This window comes from Mustelus asterias, chromosome 3 (genome assembly GCF_964213995.1).
Source record: "Mustelus asterias chromosome 3, sMusAst1.hap1.1, whole genome shotgun sequence".
Classification (NCBI taxonomy): domain Eukaryota; kingdom Metazoa; phylum Chordata; class Chondrichthyes; order Carcharhiniformes; family Triakidae; genus Mustelus; species Mustelus asterias.
The window spans coordinates 130,624,311-130,644,650 of record NC_135803.1 but is presented as its reverse complement, the minus strand read 5'-3'; the positions used below and the strand labels follow the sequence as shown (position 1 = coordinate 130,644,650).

Sequence of the window (20,340 nt, the reverse complement as noted above, 5' to 3'; positions counted from 1 at the left end):
TTGTCTTCAAAATGAAGGTGAGAATAATGTTTTATTTGTAACTTGAAGTGGACTGGGAGAAGCAAAAACATCATGCAGCTGCTAAGATACTTCATTGCAAGATATCCCTTGAGTGTCAAGGAAATATAAAAACGTTTTGATTGAAATTCTTTTAAATGGTGTCCGAAACAAGGAATCAGCATTTCATATCTTCCACACATTAATTTTAAATTTAAAAGATAATTTGTAAATAATTTGGCAGATATGCTTAAAATCTAGGACAAATTAGTTCAGAAAAACTTTATTTATAATGAATACAAAATATACAAATATAGCTTGCTAGAAGCTACATATATTCATACAGAGGACCCAGTGCGCTGCAAACAAAAGGAACATGTCCTGGCATCGTGCCTCTTTCAACTAAACCAAAGCTTGGGGGGATAACCATTCCTTGGTGCATTATCAAAGGCATCGCCTTGACCAGAGTCCACTTGCCCATCACTAAAGCACCCTTTTCTCATGCAGTATAAATCTGTTGTACCTTTTGAAATTTGATATTCTTGCAATTCTGCCCTGAGTGAAAGACGAATAGCTTAGACAGCATCTCTCTTTTATGTGATACAAAATATTTGCACAGTAACAGCATCATCTGGAAAATGGTTTTGCAGCAGACATGAATTCCTCTTAGTTTTTTTCCAAAATACTGTACACATATAGCAGTAGACCTTTTAATAATTTCCGTAATAATTTTACAATTGTATAATGTTCTCAAAATAAAAAAGGGACAAACAGCTTATTAAAAATGTCAATATTGATACATGCCCAAGCTCTGAGACAAATCAGTCACGTTTATTTTGCAAGAGTCTTTGTGGTGGACTTTTCACCATACGAATGGTGCCCTCTCCCGTAGCATGCGCACCCCAAACCGCTGCCACTCACGCTGGTGTATCCACAGTTCCTGTGTCGTATCCAGACAAGCCAGAACAGCACCACCCTTCCATGCTATCAAGCGTGGATCCATGTCCTAATTATAAAAAGATATCAAGTCAAACAGAATCAGACTAAGAATCTCTCCAGCAGAGATTCATCAGATTGGTGAAAGGCAAGTTAAAACTGTGCTGTAATTGCTTTGCATTTTCTCGAAACACTGTTGCGTAATTTTAAAGCTTGGTTGAATGTCAAATTAGAATAAAAATAAGAGTGAACAGAAATAGAGATTTTCCAACAATTCTATTTGGGATATGCAACTTAATTCCTAAAGACTAACATATTTTGCCCAGAGAATGATATGGTGGCCGCTTCTTCTTCTTCTTGGCAGAAAGCACAGAATACACTTCCACTAGTGAGATCCACTCAAGACTTGCAAAGCTCAAAAAAATCTTCAAAACTAAAACAATCAATATTAAAAATAAATCAAAAAACACAAGCCATTATCCTTTACTACACTATTTTACATTGCCACTACAAAATAAATCCCAGGTGTGGAGAAAATTACTAAGAAATAAATACTCGGCACATAATGTTTCACAAGAAAAACAGAAGAAAATATTGCTGCTGTCTTGTAACATCATTGGGTTGCAATTAAGTGAAGGGGCTGAAAAGTCAGCTGGATTGCAGCAATTTTCTTTTCCTCCAATTTTACCCCCTCATCTTTCATAATGTTGACCATGAAACCATTGTTGATTGTCATAAAAACCCATCTGTTTCACTAATGTCTTTTAGGAAAGGAAACTTGCTGACCTGACCTAGTCTGGCTTACATGAGACTCCAGATCCATAGCACTGTGGTCAACTCTGAACTAACATCTGAAGTGGTGTGGCAAGCCACTCAGCTCAAGGGTAATTAGGATGGGTAACAACCTTATAAAACCTGGCACAGTGGTTAGCACTGCTGCCTCACAGCGCCAGGGCCTGGGCTCAATTCCGGTGTCAGGTCACTGTCTGTGTGGAGTTTGCATATTCTTCCCGTGTATGCGTGGGTTTCCTCCGGGTGCTCCAGTTTCCTCCCATAGTCCAAAGATGTGCGGGTTAGGTTGATTGGCCATGCTAAATTGACCCTAATGTCAGGGAGATTAGCAGGGTAAATGCGTGGGGTTAGACTCGATGGGCCGCATGGGCTCCTTCTGTACTATTGCGATTCTATGGAAATGTTGACCTTGCCAGTGACACACATCTCATGAAAGAATAAATAAAAACTATGTAAAACCATGCGTCTTTGATGGCCTTCTAATCTGTCAGCAATCTTGATCAGACGGAGATTTAAACAGACCTTTTAATAACTATACTATGTAACACTTTGGTACAACATTATATATATTTTTCTCACCTTGGGTCTTGTGATAACTTCAACATTCTCTACTATTCTGCGGAATGATGGTGGCATCTTGTTGAGAATTCTGTGTTGTAAAAATTCTTGAGCCCCGTGGAACATTAGGCCTCCTCCAACCACCAAAATGGAACTGTACATTTTCTTTTTTGTTTCATCAGAGCCTGAAAATGTACATTTTTTTCTTATGTGATGTCCAATACCAAGAGAATGTTTATTTCTCGAATTGTATAAGGAGCTTTTGTTCAAAACAATTTTAGTGAATGAATCCATTAAGAGTTACATAATCAAACTTAGTTCAACAATCAGATTCATGGCAAGTTTAATTATTTGATTATTGTAATTTCACAAAAATAACTCTATAAGTTTGGGACGTCAGACAGAAACCTGAGCTTGATTGCTCCATGAGATAGCATTTACAAGTACAATGTGTCACTTAATTGCTATAAGTCAACTTAAACATATTTCTAACCGTATGCTTATAAATCACATATAAATGACTCAAATAGCTCTTTGTTGAAGTTTAGAATCATAGAACCACCCAGCACAGGAGGAGGCCATTTGATTAATGGGGGCCTAGGCAACTGAAAGCATGGCCAATGGTGGAGCAATTTGCACAAGGGACCAGAATTAGAGGAGCACAGATATCTTGCAGCATTGTAGGGTTGGGGGATATTACAAAGGGATGAGCGAGGTTTTGAAAAGACGATGAGAATTATAAAAATCAACATGTTGTTTGATCAGTAGTCAATGTAGATTCGTGAGCACAGGGGTCGTGGTGAACAGGACTTGATGCGAGTCAAGATATAAGCAGTAGCATTTTGGATTACTTCAAGTTTATGGAGGATAGAATTAGGAGATCAGCCAGGAGTGCTTTGGCATAGCTGAGTTTAGAGGTAAACTAGACCGGAGGGTTGCAGCAGCACCTGAGCCGAGATGGAGGGTTGAGGGAGGTGCAGTTAGGTGATGCTATAGAGATGGAAATGAGCGGAATTGGTCATAGTGATGGGCACAATAATGAGGCCAGAATTTCACCCCCGAATCAAGGTTGCAAATAGACGGGCATAATCTCAGGCTGTTGCCAGCGAGAGGGATGGAGTTATTAGTTCGGGAATGGCGCATAGAGCGGGGACCAGAAACAATGCTTCAATGTTATAATATTTAATTGGAAGAAATTTCTGCTCATCCAGTAATTGTTATTCAAATATTTATACAACTTTTCCCTCAGAAGTGCTAGGGTCTTTGCTTAACCATTATCTGTGACAAAGTATTCTGTAGGCCACCAATGCCCCACATTAAGAATTTTTTGTAACATCTGCCCTCATTCTGTGATCATTTTAAACTGATGATCCCTCGTCATTGACATCCGAGCCAGAGGAAATGATATTTCCCCAACCACTCAAAAAAATCCTTCATAATGTTGAAGCAAAACTCTTCTTAAATCTCCTCCTCGCTTCTCTGCTGCATTGAAAACATTCAAAACATCTCAAGTTTAATTCTAGTTGCCCATTTCAGGAATTATCTAGTGAATGCTGGAAAATCTCTATAGCTTTAATGTTTTTCCTATGAGATGTCCAAAACGGCACAGTAATCATTATCCTTGTGTTTGATGACCCAAAATGCTATTTACTTTTTGCTTTAAAGCATACCGTCCTGTAAATGTTACAAGGATTGAAATCAGTTTTCAACTTAATGTCTATTGTTTATTTTTATAAAACTTTCATAGTTATTCTTACCACAGCAATCAATACTATGCAGTATTGATTTATCGAGCCCCAAAGCCTTTCCTTCAAATTGTGATACAGTTGTTTTTCTGGCCAACAGAGCTGCTGGGAGATCCTCAGAATCATTTCCGCCCAACAGGCAATCATGCTGAGAGGTTCCAAGTTCTAATTCATGAGAATGACTCTTCTCTGCACTGTCGGTATTCTGAGCACCTGATTCTCCTTCAAATCCAGCATACTTAGCTAAAGCTTTCTTCTCGGCAATAGCTTTGGCAGCCTAAGGCAGTAGCAGTAGTAACACATTAAATGGCTTGGTATAAAATGTGTAACTAGTTCAAAGGTTTTACAAGTACAAAACCATTATTGTCTCTGCAGGTTCTTTAGCAAACTAATATATTATTTTGCAATAAAAAAGGATCTACTTGTCCCTCCTATATTTTACTGCATATCTGTCAATTTAAACAAACTTTTCTGTTAAGTATTACTAAATTAATAATCCTCACCTGCTCCTGTTTACTCTGTGTTGCCACTAAGTAATGTTCATCATGTGGGTCTTCTGAATCACCATGAGACCTGTGTTGCAATGAGGTTATCTTCTGTCCCACAATTCCAAACATAGCTGGATAAAACAGTGCCATTGGTGCCTATTGTGTGTGAATATTACATTTATTAACTGGCATTCATAGCTCAAAATTGTTTGTCTTATCTGGTTCTGAATTAGCAGCTGAATGGAAGGTTACAAGCCAAAATCCCCAAGCGCCCATCAAAGAAGTTTTTAAAGTTTATTTTTTTAGTGTCACAAGTAGGCTTACATTAACACTGCAATGGAGTTATTGTGAAAATCCCCTAGTTGCCACACTCCGGCGCCTGTTCGGGTACATGGAGGGAGAATTTAGCATGGCCAATGCACCTAACCAGCACGTCTTTCGGACAAAGAAATTGAGTCCTCAATTTTGACCAAATGAGCTCAGACTGAACTTGAAATTCTTCTTTAGGAGACAGACTGCAATTCTTCTTTCATAACAAATGATAAAGTTACTCAAAGGAAGTATCTTTAAAATACACGTTTCGGTCACCTGCAGCTTTTCATCTCCTTGTCGCAACTGGAATAATAATGCGGGAGAATCTGGTTGGCGGACTTTGAATTCATGATCTTGAATGCCAGAGATATCCTGTTTAGTGAAATGGGACAAGAGCAAAGTTTTACTCCACACCTTTATAAAACTTCCAATTTAACATCAGCATTCAAATGTTGTCATCAAATCATCTCCCTTAAAATTTTGGGAGGCTGAGAGTTGGGTGTGGGGGGGCAAGATGCCATAATGGGTGAAATTGGACCTGAGAAACTCCCACTTTAATCCGGTTCACAATCTTGTATCCTGATTAATAAAAAATGTTTTTTAATATGGGGTTTGGAAAAACATGCAAGGTGAAATTAAGTATTTTAAAAGGTTATTCTTGACTATTCCATTGAACATGGCTGGTAAGAACAAAGAAAAGTACAGCACAGCAGTACTATTCTCTGTAAACTCACCTAGTTCTGTTTACCCACAACTCCTGCTTTCGCTAACCTATACTGGCCCTCAAAAACCTGATTTAAAATTCTCATCCTCAGTTTCAAATTCCTCCATGGATTCACCTCTTCCGATCTCCGTAATTTCCTCCAGTTCTACAATCACTGGGATCTCTGTGCTCTTCCAATTCTGGTCTCGTGAGCATCCCTGATTTTAATCACTCTACCATCAGGAGCTGTGCAGCCAAGACCCCAAATTAAGGAATTTCATCCCTAAACCTCTCCACTTCTCTATCTCTCTTGCATCTCCTTTTGGGGCTCCACGCCATATGTTGCTTGATAACATATGGATCATCATACCAAGTTAAAAGGGCCATATAAATGCAAGTTGTTGTTATTCTACGAAGACTCAAGCCATGCTTGACAAGGTGTCATTTATATAACATTATTCCAATGGCATACCCATACGTTGGAATGAAAGCAGTCTTTTCGTCCAGCCCTGCATTTATCTGAGAGCAGAATATTGGACACAAAGGGAGATTTTCGTGGGTCTCCGGATGACCGAGGTAAACTTTTAAAACTTACTTTTTACCTATTTGAACTTTTATTGGAGCCAAGTCTGACCTGGTCTAGATGGCAAAATGTCTCTTTAAGCTGCTGAAGAAGAAGACAGTCCATTCGATTGAATAGTTGGCAAGTTCTATAAGGGAAGCCAGACCGCTGCATAAGCCAGAAGAAACATCTGGTCACATCAGATCCTCCATATGCCAAACGCAACCTGCCAGACATAGAGAAATCAGTCAACAATACCGTCCGGTATCCATGTTTATAAGTGACACAATATTAAAAATGTAGAAATCTAATCAAACTGATTTTGAAGAAAACTCTCCCTGAAGCCCGCTTGATCAGTGCCCTTCCACCACCTAAAGTATTCATTCTCCCACCGCTGGCACACATTGGCATCAGTGTACCCTCTACAAGATGCAACACATCAACTCACCAAGGCCCCTTCAACAGCATTGTTCAAACCTGGAACTTCTACCGCAGAAAGACAAGGATATTAGATGCCCGGGAATGCCGCCACATTCAAGTCCTCTCCAAGTCAAACAGCATCTTGGCTTGGAAACATATCACTCCTTCTTCACTGTCACTGAGTCAAAATCCTGGAACTCCCTCCCTAACAGCCCATACCACATAGGCTGCAGCAGTTCAAGAAGGCAGCTCACCACCACCATCGTAAGGGTAATTAGGGACAGACACCAAATGCTTGTTAGTGATGCTCACATCCCATGAACAAATAAAAAACAAATTACAAAAATATTCTTAGAATCTTAGAAACCCTACAGCACAGAAAGAGGCCATTCAGCCCATCGAGTCTGCACCGACCACAATCCCACCCAGGCCCTACCCCCATATCCCTACATATTTACCCGCTAATCCCTCTAACCTACGCATCCCAGGACACTAACGGCAATTTGGGCATGGCCAATCAACCTAACCCGCACACCTTTGGACTGTGGGAGGAAACCGGAGCACTCGGAGGAAACCCACGCAGACACGAGGAGAATGTGCAAACTCCACACAGACAGTGACCCAAGCCGGGAATCGAACCCAGGTTCCTGAAGCTGTGAAGCAGCAGTGCTAACCACTGTGCTACCGTGCCGCCCTTTAAGAATTCCTGCATTAGTGCCTAGCTCAATAAAGCCAAATAAGTTTTTAAAAATTAAAACAAGTTGAAGAACAGCCAAGAACGCACATCTCCATGGATATTAGTGCACATGTACAGAGGTGCCAGTGTGCACTTCAACCCCACTTTGTTGCCCCATCCCAAATCTGCACCATCAACCTTTGTTACATGGTCAGAATAATCCAGTCATGGAAACTCCTTGCACAAAGAGTGAAAAGGCATATAATATTTATCCTCAAATGTGTCAGACCAAACTGGTAAATATGACCTTTTGAATGAAGTCCAACTGAAAATGTCAGTCACCACTGGAATACAAGTAAGTCCTCAGCAACTATCCAATACTTTTGCTGCTGTGCCACCTGTAGCAGATTTCAAAACAAGACTTTCTTTTGACATTACAGCAGCACTGGAGCATCTACTCTTTATCAACTGTCATCACTGTGACTTAAAGCTGCAAGTTGTGGCAGTGCTGTTAATATCAGGAAAACATTAGGACAATTCATGACCAAAAAGGCAAGTCAGATTGCAAAACTATTTAAGAATATGGAGCTGTATTTCATATTGAAAGTGGCATACATTAAACTGTTAGCATATCAGACTAATATGTTGAGTTGTACACCAAATGATTGAGACCTTAAATATCGGGATTGCAGATATTTCCTTTCTGTAATCTGTGACTGATTAAAAATCAACGCTCATGTTCAAACACTTCCTCAGATAAAATGCACAGCAAGTTTGGATACCCCACTGGTTACTTTGTTAATTGAGTTTGGACCTATGAATCAAAAATCTTTAATCCACCTTTGAAAGTGAAGCGTCGGCCTGACCTGGTATTTCGCTGCGACACTCCATCCTCTACACAACATACACTGGTCTTCTGTTCTCCGACATCTATAACACAAGCACTGCTTAAGCCACTTCCAAATGTAGCACAGATTGATTCCTGATGGACAACAACACCTGGAAAACATTATAGAAAGAATAAAGGCAAAGATGAACATAATCAAAAGGATTTAAAATTGAAGAAATATACATGATTCAGCAAACAGTTTCTTATATATTCTTGATTAACCAAACATTAGTTACCTCATTTAAAAAGGAGCAGTTATTAACACTGTAGGTACAGTGTCTCAAATCTGGCTGTCCAAAAATCAGACATTTTTAGAATGTGCCATCCATCAATTTTAATTGAGTAAAAATAAATCTTATCTGGACAATTTACCTATGCACTGCATTGGCGTGACATTCAACTAGTTACCTGCTTCGCCACTTACGCGCCGGTCTATTCCTGCACTGCAAGTGACCCTTGATTCCACCTGACCTGTCATTGTCTGAACTGCCCAACCCAAAGTCTGACAGGATCCAAAATCTGGCAAGGCCTCTGGGCAAGGTTGTCGGCTTTGAGACACTGTACCTCTATTAATTTTAATAGGAAAATTATTCTAGATAAAAAATTATGGGGGCGATTCTCCCAGCCCGCTGCGCTGCCGGGAGACACAAGCAGAGGGCGTTAGCAGGTTTCCCGCTGGGCGCCATGGCCTCCACGTGTATCCAGCGGGATTTACAACAGTTCCCACGAACGGGAAGCTGGCGGCCTGACCCCACAGGAGTGAAGGGGGGGGGCCATGGAGGTCCCCCAAGGAAGTCGGAGGTAAGGGGAGGGGGTACCCCGAGGGCATTGCCAGCAGGATTTACTCCAGTTTTGACTCGAATTCGGCATTTCAAATTTTTGGGGGAGAATTCCACACCATAATTGTGAAATAAAACAGGAAATGCACGGCAAATTCATCAGCATGTGTAAGGGAAAGTAAAATTAAAATTTGAGATTCTGAGGAGGTATTGTTATCCCAGAGAGTTGTGAACGTGCCATATATTTATGGTTCTGATATGGTTTCTCAGAGAATCAAGAGATATGGGAACTGGTGTGAAAAGGAGTTGAAGCCCAAAATCAGCCATGATCATAATGAATGATGGAGCAGCTCCATGGGCTGTATGGTCTTCTCTGCACCTATTTCTTATGTTATGCTGTATAACTTTACCCTTTCTTTTTATAAAAATGATTTAAAGCACTCTTTTGCTGAATATTTTGTTACAGGTCACATTAAAATTACAGCCTTGCAGCCAGGTCCCCTGCAATAATAAATATACTCTATACGCTTACCTGAAAATCCTATATTGTTCAAAAGGAGGTTTATCAGTTCTTTAACATGTTGTCTGTTGTAGATATCTGGGATTAGCAGAATACACCTGTAATACTGGTGTAGTCAAAACAAATCAATTAAATAAATCTCACAATGAGAAAAATATTTTTAAAGGTTCAATACAAAAAAAAAGTGTTTGTTATCTATTATATGCAAAAAATGTTGACTGGGCGCAACATTCTGCCTCCCAATTTCCATTGACCTCAGTTTTGTTTGGGCTCCTTGATACCACACTTGAGTCAAATGTTACCTTGATGTCAAGGGCAGTCCTTCTCATCTCACCTCCGGAGTTCATTTCTTTTGTCCAAATTTTGGACAAAGGCTGTAATGAGGTCAGGAGCTGAGCAACCCTGGCAGAACTCAAACTCAGCGTCATCGAGCAAGCTATTGATGAGGAAGTGCCATTCGATGGTTGAATTGATGATCCCTCCCATCATTCTGCTGATGGTCGAGTGTAGACTGATGGGGCAGTAATTGGCTTGGCAGGATTCGTCCTGTTTTTTGTAGACAATGTCCTGGCTTGCAATGACACCTACAAAATGGCTGATGGAAATCAGGAGGAAATAAATACTGTAAAGACAGATGAGGTTAGATTAAAGGGATGAGATTTTTTTTTAAAAGAGGGAGGAGAAAGAGGAAGAATTAGTGTTCAAAGGTGTGAAACTAGTGTTTGGTGGAAGGTCATAATGGATTTGTATCTAAGTGACAAACAATTCTTCACCAGGCCTAATCTGTTTACCACATGTTCACAGAATAATAGTTTAAACTCTTTTTGGAGACCTAGTTCCTAATCTCACTGTTGCTTTTACTAGAGTTCAAATTAAAAATCTTGCTCATATTTAGCAAGTCAATGAGAATAAACTGCAAAATCAGTTGTTGATTTGTTGTGACCTTGTTTTGTGCTGCTGCACAGGCTAATTTCACCTCCTCCCCACCCTCAGCATTTATTTTTAATCTGAATCAAATTTCTCTCATGCAGTGTTAATTTTAGTCCTGGAAATTGCATTAGTGTCTGTCCCACCCTCTCAGTGTATTAGTTCCTTGGGTTTGCTGAGAGTCTACTGGTTAAAAGTAGAAATGGCACACAATTAGTAAAAGTACAGTAAGAAGTCTCACAACACCAGGTTAAAGTCCAACAGGTTTATTTGGAATCACGAGATTTCGGAGCGCTGAGGAAGGAGCACCACTCTAAAAGCTCGTGATCCCAAATAAACCTGTTGGACTTTAACCTGGTGCTGTGAGACTTCTTACTGTGCCCACCCCAGTCTAACACTGGCATCTCCACATCAGTAAAAATACAGGTCACAATAAAAAAGTATACATTTTACTCTAAAGAATTTCAACTGTTGTTTCACTGAACTTCTTACGAATTTTTGGTAAAGGCTCATCAGGAATTAGTTGCATAACTCAATTGGAGAATTATGAAACAAAAGTTAATGGCTTACAATCTACTTGATTTCTTAAAGTTAAAATGCAGTTGTATCACAAAATATTTGCACTATACATGATTTATAGCAAAACAACCAATAAGTGAATTATTTCATTAAAGAATAACACCTAAAGCATTTCAAAGTTTTGGAAAATCTCAGCAGGTCTGGCAGCATCTGTAAGGAGAGAAAAGAGTTGATGTTTCAAGTCCAGACGACCCTTTGTCATCTGGACTCGAAACGTCAACTCTTTTCTCTCCTTACAGATGCTGCCAGACCTGCTGAGATTTTCCAGCGTTCTCTCTTTTGGTTTCAAATTCCAGCATCCGCAGTAATTTGCTTTTATCCATTTCAAAGTTTTACTGTTTTCACCAAGAAATTTGTTATTAACCTTTAAATCTTTACAGGGAATTTCTAGGAACTTCTGAATAGCGAATGTCCATATAGTTTCCAGATCAGCCAGCACTGCAGTGAGAGAGCCTCCAGGTCCTGCGTGGAGATTAAACTGGCCTCTGCGAATTGGCCAGTGTACATTGTAGCAGTCTGATGGATTTACATATAATGCCTGTTGGAAGAGAATGAGATGATAATACTATTCATTAACTTAACTTTGGATTGTATGATTTCAGCTTCTATGACACCAAGTAGTTGCTCCAACCATTACTAAACTAACTCAAAAACTAGACAGATCAAATTCTAACAACACTGGCACAGACTAATTTGGTGCAAGTGGCCTGATTCTCTGTTGCAAATTTGGTGTAAAAATAGTAACGAGGACAAGAACCAAAGAGAGATTATTAACACCATTATGGATTAGAAGACTAGTGAGTCAGGTGCTGCAGTGGTTGGGATAGGCTGTAGTCCTTCCACCTTTGAAAAAACAATATCAGTATTGCCTAATGATTAACTGAATTGGTAGCTGAACCTCCAATTGATGTTGCTGCTCCATCAATCTGCGCCTCTTACTAGCCAAGAATGAGATGACCAACTCTCTAGCAAAGGCCTTGCAGGTCTCCCACAGAATAGAGGGGCTCACATCAGAGAATAAAAAGCATCAAATTCGGCCTTGAAGTACGAGATGAAATTGTGATTTTTTAAGTAAAGATGCATTAAATCTCCAGGACCTGAGCTGAGGGTGGGGCCCCCTTGAGAAAGAAATTCTAAAAAGACTGGAGCGTGGTCAGAGATCACAATACATAGGAACATAGGAATTAGGAGCAGAAGTCGGCAAATTCAGCCCTTCGAGCCTGCTCTGCCATTCAATCAGATCATGGCTGATCTCTCCCCGATCACAGATCCACCTCTCCACCCTCTGTGAGAATTGGTTCCTCCTCATCTTAGTTTTAAATCTACTGCCTCTCAACATATACCCGTGACCTCTTGTTCTAGATTGCCCCATAAGAGGAAATATTTGGTCTACATTTACTTTATCAATCCCTTTTAAAATGTTATATATCTCAATCAGATCCCCTCTCATCTTTCTAAACACCAGCGAGTTCAATCCCAAACTGTTTAATCTCTCCTCATACGTCAACCCCTTCATCCCCGGAATCAATCTGGTGAACCACCTCTGGATTGCCTCCATTGCCACCACATCCTTCCTCAAATAAGGAGACCAAAACTGGACACAATATTCCAGATGTGATCTCCCCAACACCCTATACAATTGCAACAACACTACTTTTAAATTTCAGTCCTTTTGCGATAAATGTCAACATTACATTTGCCTTTTTTATTACGTGCTGCACCTGCATACCGACTTTCTGCGATTCATGATCACAGACACTCAGATCCCTCTACCTTCCCATTTAGGTAATAATTTGCCTTTCTAATTTTTCTGCCAAAATGGACAACCTCGCACTTATCCACATTAAACTCCATCTGCCAAATTTTGGTACATTCTCCTGGCCTATCTATATCCATCTGTAGAATATTTATATCCTCTTCACTGCATATTTTAGTGTCATCTGCAAATTTTGCTACGTTACACTTTGTCCCTGTTTGCAGATCATTTATATAGATTGCAAACTATACAACCTATAGTACAAGAGGCAACCGACTGCAGGATCACCTTTGGCATGAAAAAATAGTCAATTCTGGTGTGACATAAATGAGAGGCTAAAAGAAATGAACTCTTTATCCTTGGAATGCAAAGTTCTCCACACATCAAATAACCCACCTCTTCACAAGCCAAGGCCAACGCCCTAGCTTGCTGCATAGGAGGGTTTCTAGGGACAGGGAGTTTATCAGTGGGTTAAGATGGTAATTAAAATCACCACCAATAAATGAACAATCAGAGGCCAGTTCAGCAAACGCCTCTACTTTCTCAGAAGACTAAGGAAATTTGGCATGTCAGCTACGATTCTCACCAACTTTTACAGATGCATCATAGAAAGCATTCGTTCTGGTTGTATCACAGCTTGGTAAGGCTCCTGCTCTGCCCAAGACCGCAAGGAACTACAAAAAGTTGTGAATGTAGCCCAATCCATCACACAAACCAGCCTCCCATCCATTGACTCTGTCTACACTTCCTGCTGCCTCGGCAAAGCAGCCAGCATAATTAAGGACCCCACGCACCTCGGACATTCTCTTTTCCAACTTCTTCCGTTGGGAAAAAGATACAAACGTCTGAAGTCACGTACTCAAGAACAGCTTCTTCCCTGCTGCTGTCAGACTTTTGAATGGACTTGCCTTGCATTAAGTTGATCTTTCTCTACATCCTAGCTATGGCTGTAACACTACATTCTGCACTCTCTCATTTCCTTCTCTATGAACGTTTTGTCTGTACAGCGCGCAAGAAACAATACTTTTCACTGTATGTTAATACATGTGACAATAATAAATCAAATCAAAATCAAAAGTCATCAAGACCTTTAGTGACAAAGTCCGGGGAATAATTAGGGGGAACCTAATCAGACAGCTTAATAATCATGGTTTGAATTGCATTAAGTTTTGACTGTTGATGTAATATCCAAGCATTTTTATTTGACACATTGATGCCCAGCTATTTTGTTCCCCATATACACAAAAGGTTAGACTTTAAGAAATACTTCCCCTTCTGATTTTGTTTCTGATCAAAAACAGCCACATCTGAGATTATAGAATGCTAGGTCATTTCTAGAAGTCTGCAGTATTTCATATCAGTGGCAGATTTTTTCTTGCGAAGAATAATCACATTAACACAAAGTTTACTTATCAAGTAAAACAAATACCTCTTCTCCTACAAGAAACTCAGGTTGATGCGAGGTGTTTGTCCATCTGACCCCAGAATTGGTGTCCAAGACTGCAGATCTCATCTGTTTGTTATATGCCCTCACCTGAAAAGTATAAAAACTGTTATAATGTGCCATCCACTAGTCATAAAGCTCTCATTAATTATGTATTGAGGAAACATTTGCTCTGCCACCTGTTTTTTAAAATTGTATGAGATTTCAAATAAATCTTTCTATGCACTAAAATTTAACGCAAATTCTATGGAAAATGTCCAACAATAAAGAGTTTAGCAATAACATATGATCTTCTGATTGTCGATCAAACTTTATTGTACCAAAATTATGTTGCAATGAAGATTGTAAGTCCTATCCATGTTTGTGTTAAAGAGCAAGAGATTCCCCCATCATTTCCTATGTGTAAAATTGATGCTGTGATGAAATCTTACTCCAGAAAACTGCATTACTGTACCTGATCTGGAGGAGCTGGTATTCGCCTTGCACCATTAGACATCTTTTTGGACCAAATGGCTTGATCAACCATTTTAAGGCCATTCTGTCTTTGCTCATTACTTTCTGGTTTCTTTAAAAAAAATTCATAGTTTTGTCAATTTTCAATTGTAGATTAGCAATGCAAGTTAATCATTAAATAAAACAAACACATTACTTCAATGAAACTGAAGATGAAATTTGCCTTCTTGGACAAAAGATTGCCCGATAGTAATTAATCCGAAACATAGACCCAGATCTTGTGGCGTAATGCAGCAAACCTGTCAACGTTTCTCTGAAACAGACAGTAACTTGTGGAGTCCACATATGTGCAATTAAACATGGAAGTTGAGAGGTTGCAAATCAAAAAGTGATTCAAAGCTTCTCCACAGGGTGCACTGGTTAATGTGCCTCCAGACTGCAATCAAGTACAAATCATTAAACTGACAGGAATTGTCCTTTCATTAATCTCACTTTAAAAACCTTTGAAAAATTAAACCTTGTTGAATGAGGTGTGACTGGGTTTTTAATGGCATACTAAGTTCATAATTATTGCCGAAAACCTCTCCAACTCTTGAAAAGTAATTGTATATTTGTGGAATGTTACATCTCTAAATTATGATTAAAACTTCACATTTTTAAAATAATTATTTTTAAAAATTGTTACACAATATTAGATTAGAGACTAAAGTATGTCTCAGTCATCTATTTCCCTCACTTTAAAATTGAATTAAAAGTGAAGGAATATTAGTGCACTTTACTTTACACTTTCACTTTACAGATGGAGCTCTGGAGGAAAACAGAGAGAGTAGGAAAGAACTCAAATGAGGAGTTAGAAGGGCAAAAAGAGGTCACGAGATGTTCTTGGCAGGCAGGATTAAGGAGAATCCTAAGGCATTCTGTTCATACGTTAGGAACAAAAGAGTTGTCAGGGAGAAAATCGGACTTCTCAGGGGCAAAGGAGGGGAATTATGTTTAGAACCCAAGGGAATAGGGGAGATCCTAAATGAATACTTTGCATCGGTATTCACGAAGGAGAGGGACGTGTTACCCGGGAGTGTCTCAGAGGGGGTGTTGACCCGTTAGAGAAAATCTCCATTATAAGGGAGGAAGTGTTAGGTTTTTTAGGGAACATTAAAACTGACAAAGCCCCAGGGCCTGATGGCATCTATCCTAGACTGCTCAGGGAGACAAGAGATGAAATTGCTGGGCCTCTGACGGAAATCTTTGTCACTTCTTTGGACACAGGTGAGGTCCCTGAGGATTGGAGGATAGTGAATGTGGTCCCGTTGTTTAAGAAGGGTAGCAGGGATAATCCGGGAAATTATAGGCCGGTGAGCTTGACGTCCGTGATAGGGAAGTTGTTGGAGAGGATTCTTAGAGACAGGATGTATGTGCACTTAGAACGGAACAATCTCATTAGTGACAGACAGCATGGTTTTGTAAGAGGGAGGTCGGGCTGTACAAATGTGGTGGAGGTTTTTGAGGAAGTGACAAAGGAAGGGCCGTGGATGCCGTCTATATGGATTTCAGTAAGGCATTTGATAAAGTCCCACATGGCAGGTTGGTTAAGAAGGTTAAGGCTCATGGGATAAAAGGAGAAGTGGCTAGATGGGTGGAGAACTGGCTTGGCCATAGGAGACAGAGGGTAGCGGTCGACGGGTCTTTTTCCGGCTGGAGGTCTGTGACCAGTGGTGTTCATGATGTGGAGATGCCGGCGTTGGACTGGGGTGAACACAGTAAGAGTTTTAACAACACCAGGTTAAAGTCCAACAGGTTTATTTGGTAGCAAATACCATCATGGTATTTGCTACCAAATAAACCTGTTGGACTTTAACCTGGTGCTGTTAAAACTCTTACCAGTGGTGTTCCGCAGGGCTCTGTACTGGGACCTCTGCTATTTGTGATATATATAAATGATTTGGAAGGTGTAACTGGCGTTATGAGCAAGTTTGCGGATGACACAAAGATGGCTGGACTTGCGGACAGCGATGAGCATTGTCGGGCAATACAGCAGGATATAGATAGGCTGGAAAACTGGGCGGAGAGGTGGCAGATGGAATTTAATCCAGATAAATGCGAAGTGATCCATTTTGGAAGAAATAATGTAGGGAGGAGTTATACAATAAATGGCAGAGCCATCAAGAGTATAGAAACACAGAGGGACCTAGGTGTGCAAATCCACAAATCCTTGAAGGTGGCAACACAGGTGGAGAAGGTGGTGAAGAAGGCATATGGTACGCTTGCCTTTATAGGACGGGGTATAGAGTATAAAAGCTGGAGTCTGATGTTGCAGCTATATAGAACGTTGGTTAGGCCACATTTGGAGTACTGCGTCCAGTTCTGGTCGCCGCACTACCAGAAGGACATGGAGGCGTTAGAGAGAGTGCAGAGAAGGTTTACCAGGATGTTGCCTGGTATGGAGGGTCTTAGCTATGAGAGATTGGGTAAACTGGGCTTGTTCTCCCTGGAAAGACGGAGAATGAGGGGAGATCTAATAGAGGTGTACAAGATTATGAAGGGGATAGATAGGGTGAACAGTGGGAAGCTTTTTCCCAGATCAGAAATGACGATCACGCGGGGTCACAGGCTCAAGGTGAGAGGGGCAAAGTATAACTCAGATATTAGAGGGATGTTTTTTACACAGAGGGTGGTGGGGGCCTGGAATGCGCTGCCAAGTAGGGTGGTGGAGGCAGACACGCTGACATCGTTTAAGACTTACCTGGATAGTCACATGAGCAGCCTGGGAATGGAGGGATACAAACGATTGGTCTAGTTGGACCAAGGAGCGGCACAGGCTTGGAGGGCCGAAGGGCCTGTTTCCTGTGCTGTACTGTTCTTTGTTTTTCCTAGCTTCCTAATCTGTGGGAATACTTCAATATGATTGGCTACTTACCCTGCTTGATGACATCAAGCCAGGTGATACCTTGACTCGGAACCTAACATTGGGAAACGGGGAAATTCACATCACAGAGCTCACTCCATCATTGTGAGCAGCTTTCTTTGATATCAGCATTGAGTGTGTTTGTTTATGCTGCTGACTAGAAAGCTGGGGCCATTAATTTTTCACCATATCTACAACATGAATGTTGATAGGCACTAAAAAAAAGGACACAACAAAAAACAAGATCAAGCTTACATTGAGACCATCCCTTTGTAACCATGGATCTTCATATCTAATCTGTCCTGGCTGTTTATGTCTTCGGGCGATGACATGAGGTACACCAACAGGAAGTGTATCTGCAGCTCTACCAATCCTTAGCGTGGATGAACCAGGATGAATAACCACAATGAAGTTACTCTGGATTGGCTTCAAAATTAAATAGTAAAAGATTCAGTTCATAACCCATTTTCAGAACATATACAATAAAAGTCAAGGATGAGAAAAAGTATTTAAAATTCAACCTTTTAGCATCCTATCCTTACTGGTTTCATTCCAAACATGTATTAATCACTGGGTAAAGTTTTATCCAACGGTTTCACTCATTTTTCACTAAATTGAATTTAAAACATCTGATCCTATTTTCCTGGCTTAAATAAGGCAAACTGAAAGTGATTAATTCAGCATACCTCTCTTTTCTGTCTTCCTTTTAGACCTTACAGCTTAAATTGGATAACTTGCATTATGTTGAAAGTGGTAGGTAAGTGTTATCCTCAATCATAACTCATCCCATATGTATTTGGTGACTATTTATGTCACTTGCCTATACATCCTCTCCAATACATATACTTTTCTAAGTTTCCGTCAACCCCAAGCTCAGTCAACTGTTTGTTGACAATTCCAGTACTCAGCTACTCTGATAATGAAGCAAATGAAACTGAACATGAAAGCTGTACTTATAAATGACAAGCAACAATCATCACTAAGAAGCTCAAAATGGCACCATCACAGACAAATCCCTTATCAACGTCTTGGAGAAGTTAAAGGGGTAATCGCTAACTAAAAGCTTAGCTGGCTGGATTTACCGTATCAACGACACTGTGACAGGAATAAGGCAGAAGTTGTGGGAATATGATGATGGCTCACCTCCTGATTTCAAAGCTTTTCCACCATCTAACAGGCTTAAGTCAGGAGGGTGATCAAATAAGTGTTACTCATCTATATTAGTCAGTGGCTGAAGCCACATAACTCAATCTCATTCATAATATCGCAGTCAATTTGATTGGCCCTTGCCACTGGATTCAGTATCAACTCCCCCAATCGCTGCTGCTGCTGACTGTAGTATGTACCATGCACTGCAGCAATAGAACAACCTTATCTTAGTGCCATCTCCCAGACTGTAATTTCTAGCACTGAAGAAGTTAGGGGCAATAATGTGATAGGCACACCATGATCTCTGTCACACACAACCTGACCTCAACATGAATTGTCCGCAATTCCTTTATTGTGACTGAATCAAAATTCCAGAATTGTTTCTCTCACACCACCACGGGGTGGCACAGTGGTTAGCACTGCTGCCTCATAGCGCCGGAGACCCAGATTCAATTCCGGCCTTGGGTCACTGTCTGTGTGGAGTTTGCACTTTCTCCCCGTATCTGCGTGGGTTTCCTCCGGGTGCTCCAGTTTCCACCCACAGTCGAAAGATGAGTGGGTTAGATTGCTTGGCCGTGCTAAATTGCCCCTTAATGTCAGGGGGATTAGCAAGGTAAATGTGTGGGGTAACGGGAATAGGGCCTGGGTGGGATTGTGGTCAGTACAGACTCAATGGCCGAATGGCCTCCTTCTGTATCGTAGGGATTCTATGAATGTCACAGCTAGAGTTGAAGGAAACAGTTTGTCAGAGACATTTAGGAGAAAATATAGCTGTAACATTGTGGAAGTAATTATAACGAATAAATTATAGCAGCTTTTTGTGGAAATTAAATTTCTCAACATTCACTCTTGATCCCCATTGCTGGGAGTCACATTCTGTTTGGATTTTAGTTATTCATGTTGTAATTACAGTACATAGATATTTAATTTACATTGCTGCACTCACAAACCAATCGTGTGCAGTGCTGCCCAGCTCAATGGAGAGGAGCTGCAGGAGAGCCAGGCCCCGGATCAGAGCCAGGACCCGGACTCCAGCCCCAATCCTCGGCCTTCAGCCCCAATCCCCGGCCTTCAGCCCCAATCCCGGGCCCCGGCCTCCAGCCCCAATCCTCGGCCTTCAGCCCCAATCCCGGGCCCCGGCCTCCAGCCCCAATCCTCGGCCTTCAGCCCCGATCCCCGGCCCCGGCCGCGATCCCCGGCCTCCAGCCCCGATCCCCGGCTGTAGCCCAGGCCCCGATCCCCAGGCCCAGGCCGCAGACTCCAGGCTGGGGCCCGGGTTATAGGGATGTGAAGACGGCCTCTCTCCGCTCCAGGCCGTTCCCCTGCCGGCTCTTGTTCTTTGCTCCGAGCCACTCACCTCCAGCACAGACTCCGGGATGCCGGCGGGCACAATCGGTCGCTTCACCCCGCGCTGCTCCTTCTCCTTTTCTTTCTCCTTTTCTTTGCCGTTGTCTTGTTCTACTTGAGTCATTTAACCGACCTGTGGACGGGACACCGGCCCCTCTCCCGTGGCAATGCTTCTCCCGTGTATCTGGATGTCCTGCTGCCCCTGTGTGTGTGTCTGTAGATCCTGTGGCAGTGCTGCGCTGTGTGTGTGTTGCTCCCGGCTGTGTGTGTCTCGAGATCCTGTGGCAGTGCTGCTCTCCGTGTGTGTGTTGCTGTCTTTAAAGAGCCTGTGCAGCACAGTGGTTAGCACTGCTGCCTCACAGCGCCAGGGACCTGGGTTCGATTCCAGGTTGGGGTCACGGTCGGT

At 41.3% G+C, this 20,340-nt stretch overlaps 1 protein-coding gene across 2 annotated transcripts; it reads right to left on the bottom strand.

Annotated features, from left to right (window-relative positions):
• Window positions 1-264: 264 nt before the first annotated feature.
• Window positions 265-20,300, bottom strand: actr8 (actin related protein 8). Of its 2 annotated transcripts, XM_078209621.1 has the most exons (13): window positions 19,945-20,300; window positions 17,694-17,864; window positions 14,538-14,648; window positions 14,069-14,173; window positions 11,248-11,421; window positions 9,390-9,483; window positions 8,056-8,188; window positions 6,166-6,319; window positions 5,105-5,200; window positions 4,532-4,672; window positions 4,041-4,305; window positions 2,305-2,468; window positions 265-1,003 (listed from the first exon to the last, which is right to left on the bottom strand). In XM_078209621.1, exons 1-13 carry the CDS (start codon window positions 20,056-20,058, stop codon window positions 860-862), a joined length of 1,866 nt encoding a protein of 621 aa, XP_078065747.1. In that variant the 5' UTR covers window positions 20,059-20,300; the 3' UTR covers window positions 265-859. The 2 variants fall into 2 exon arrangements, with proteins under 2 accessions (XP_078065747.1, XP_078065748.1); XM_078209622.1 differs by lacking the exon at window positions 2,305-2,468.
• Window positions 20,301-20,340: the final 40 nt, after the last annotated feature.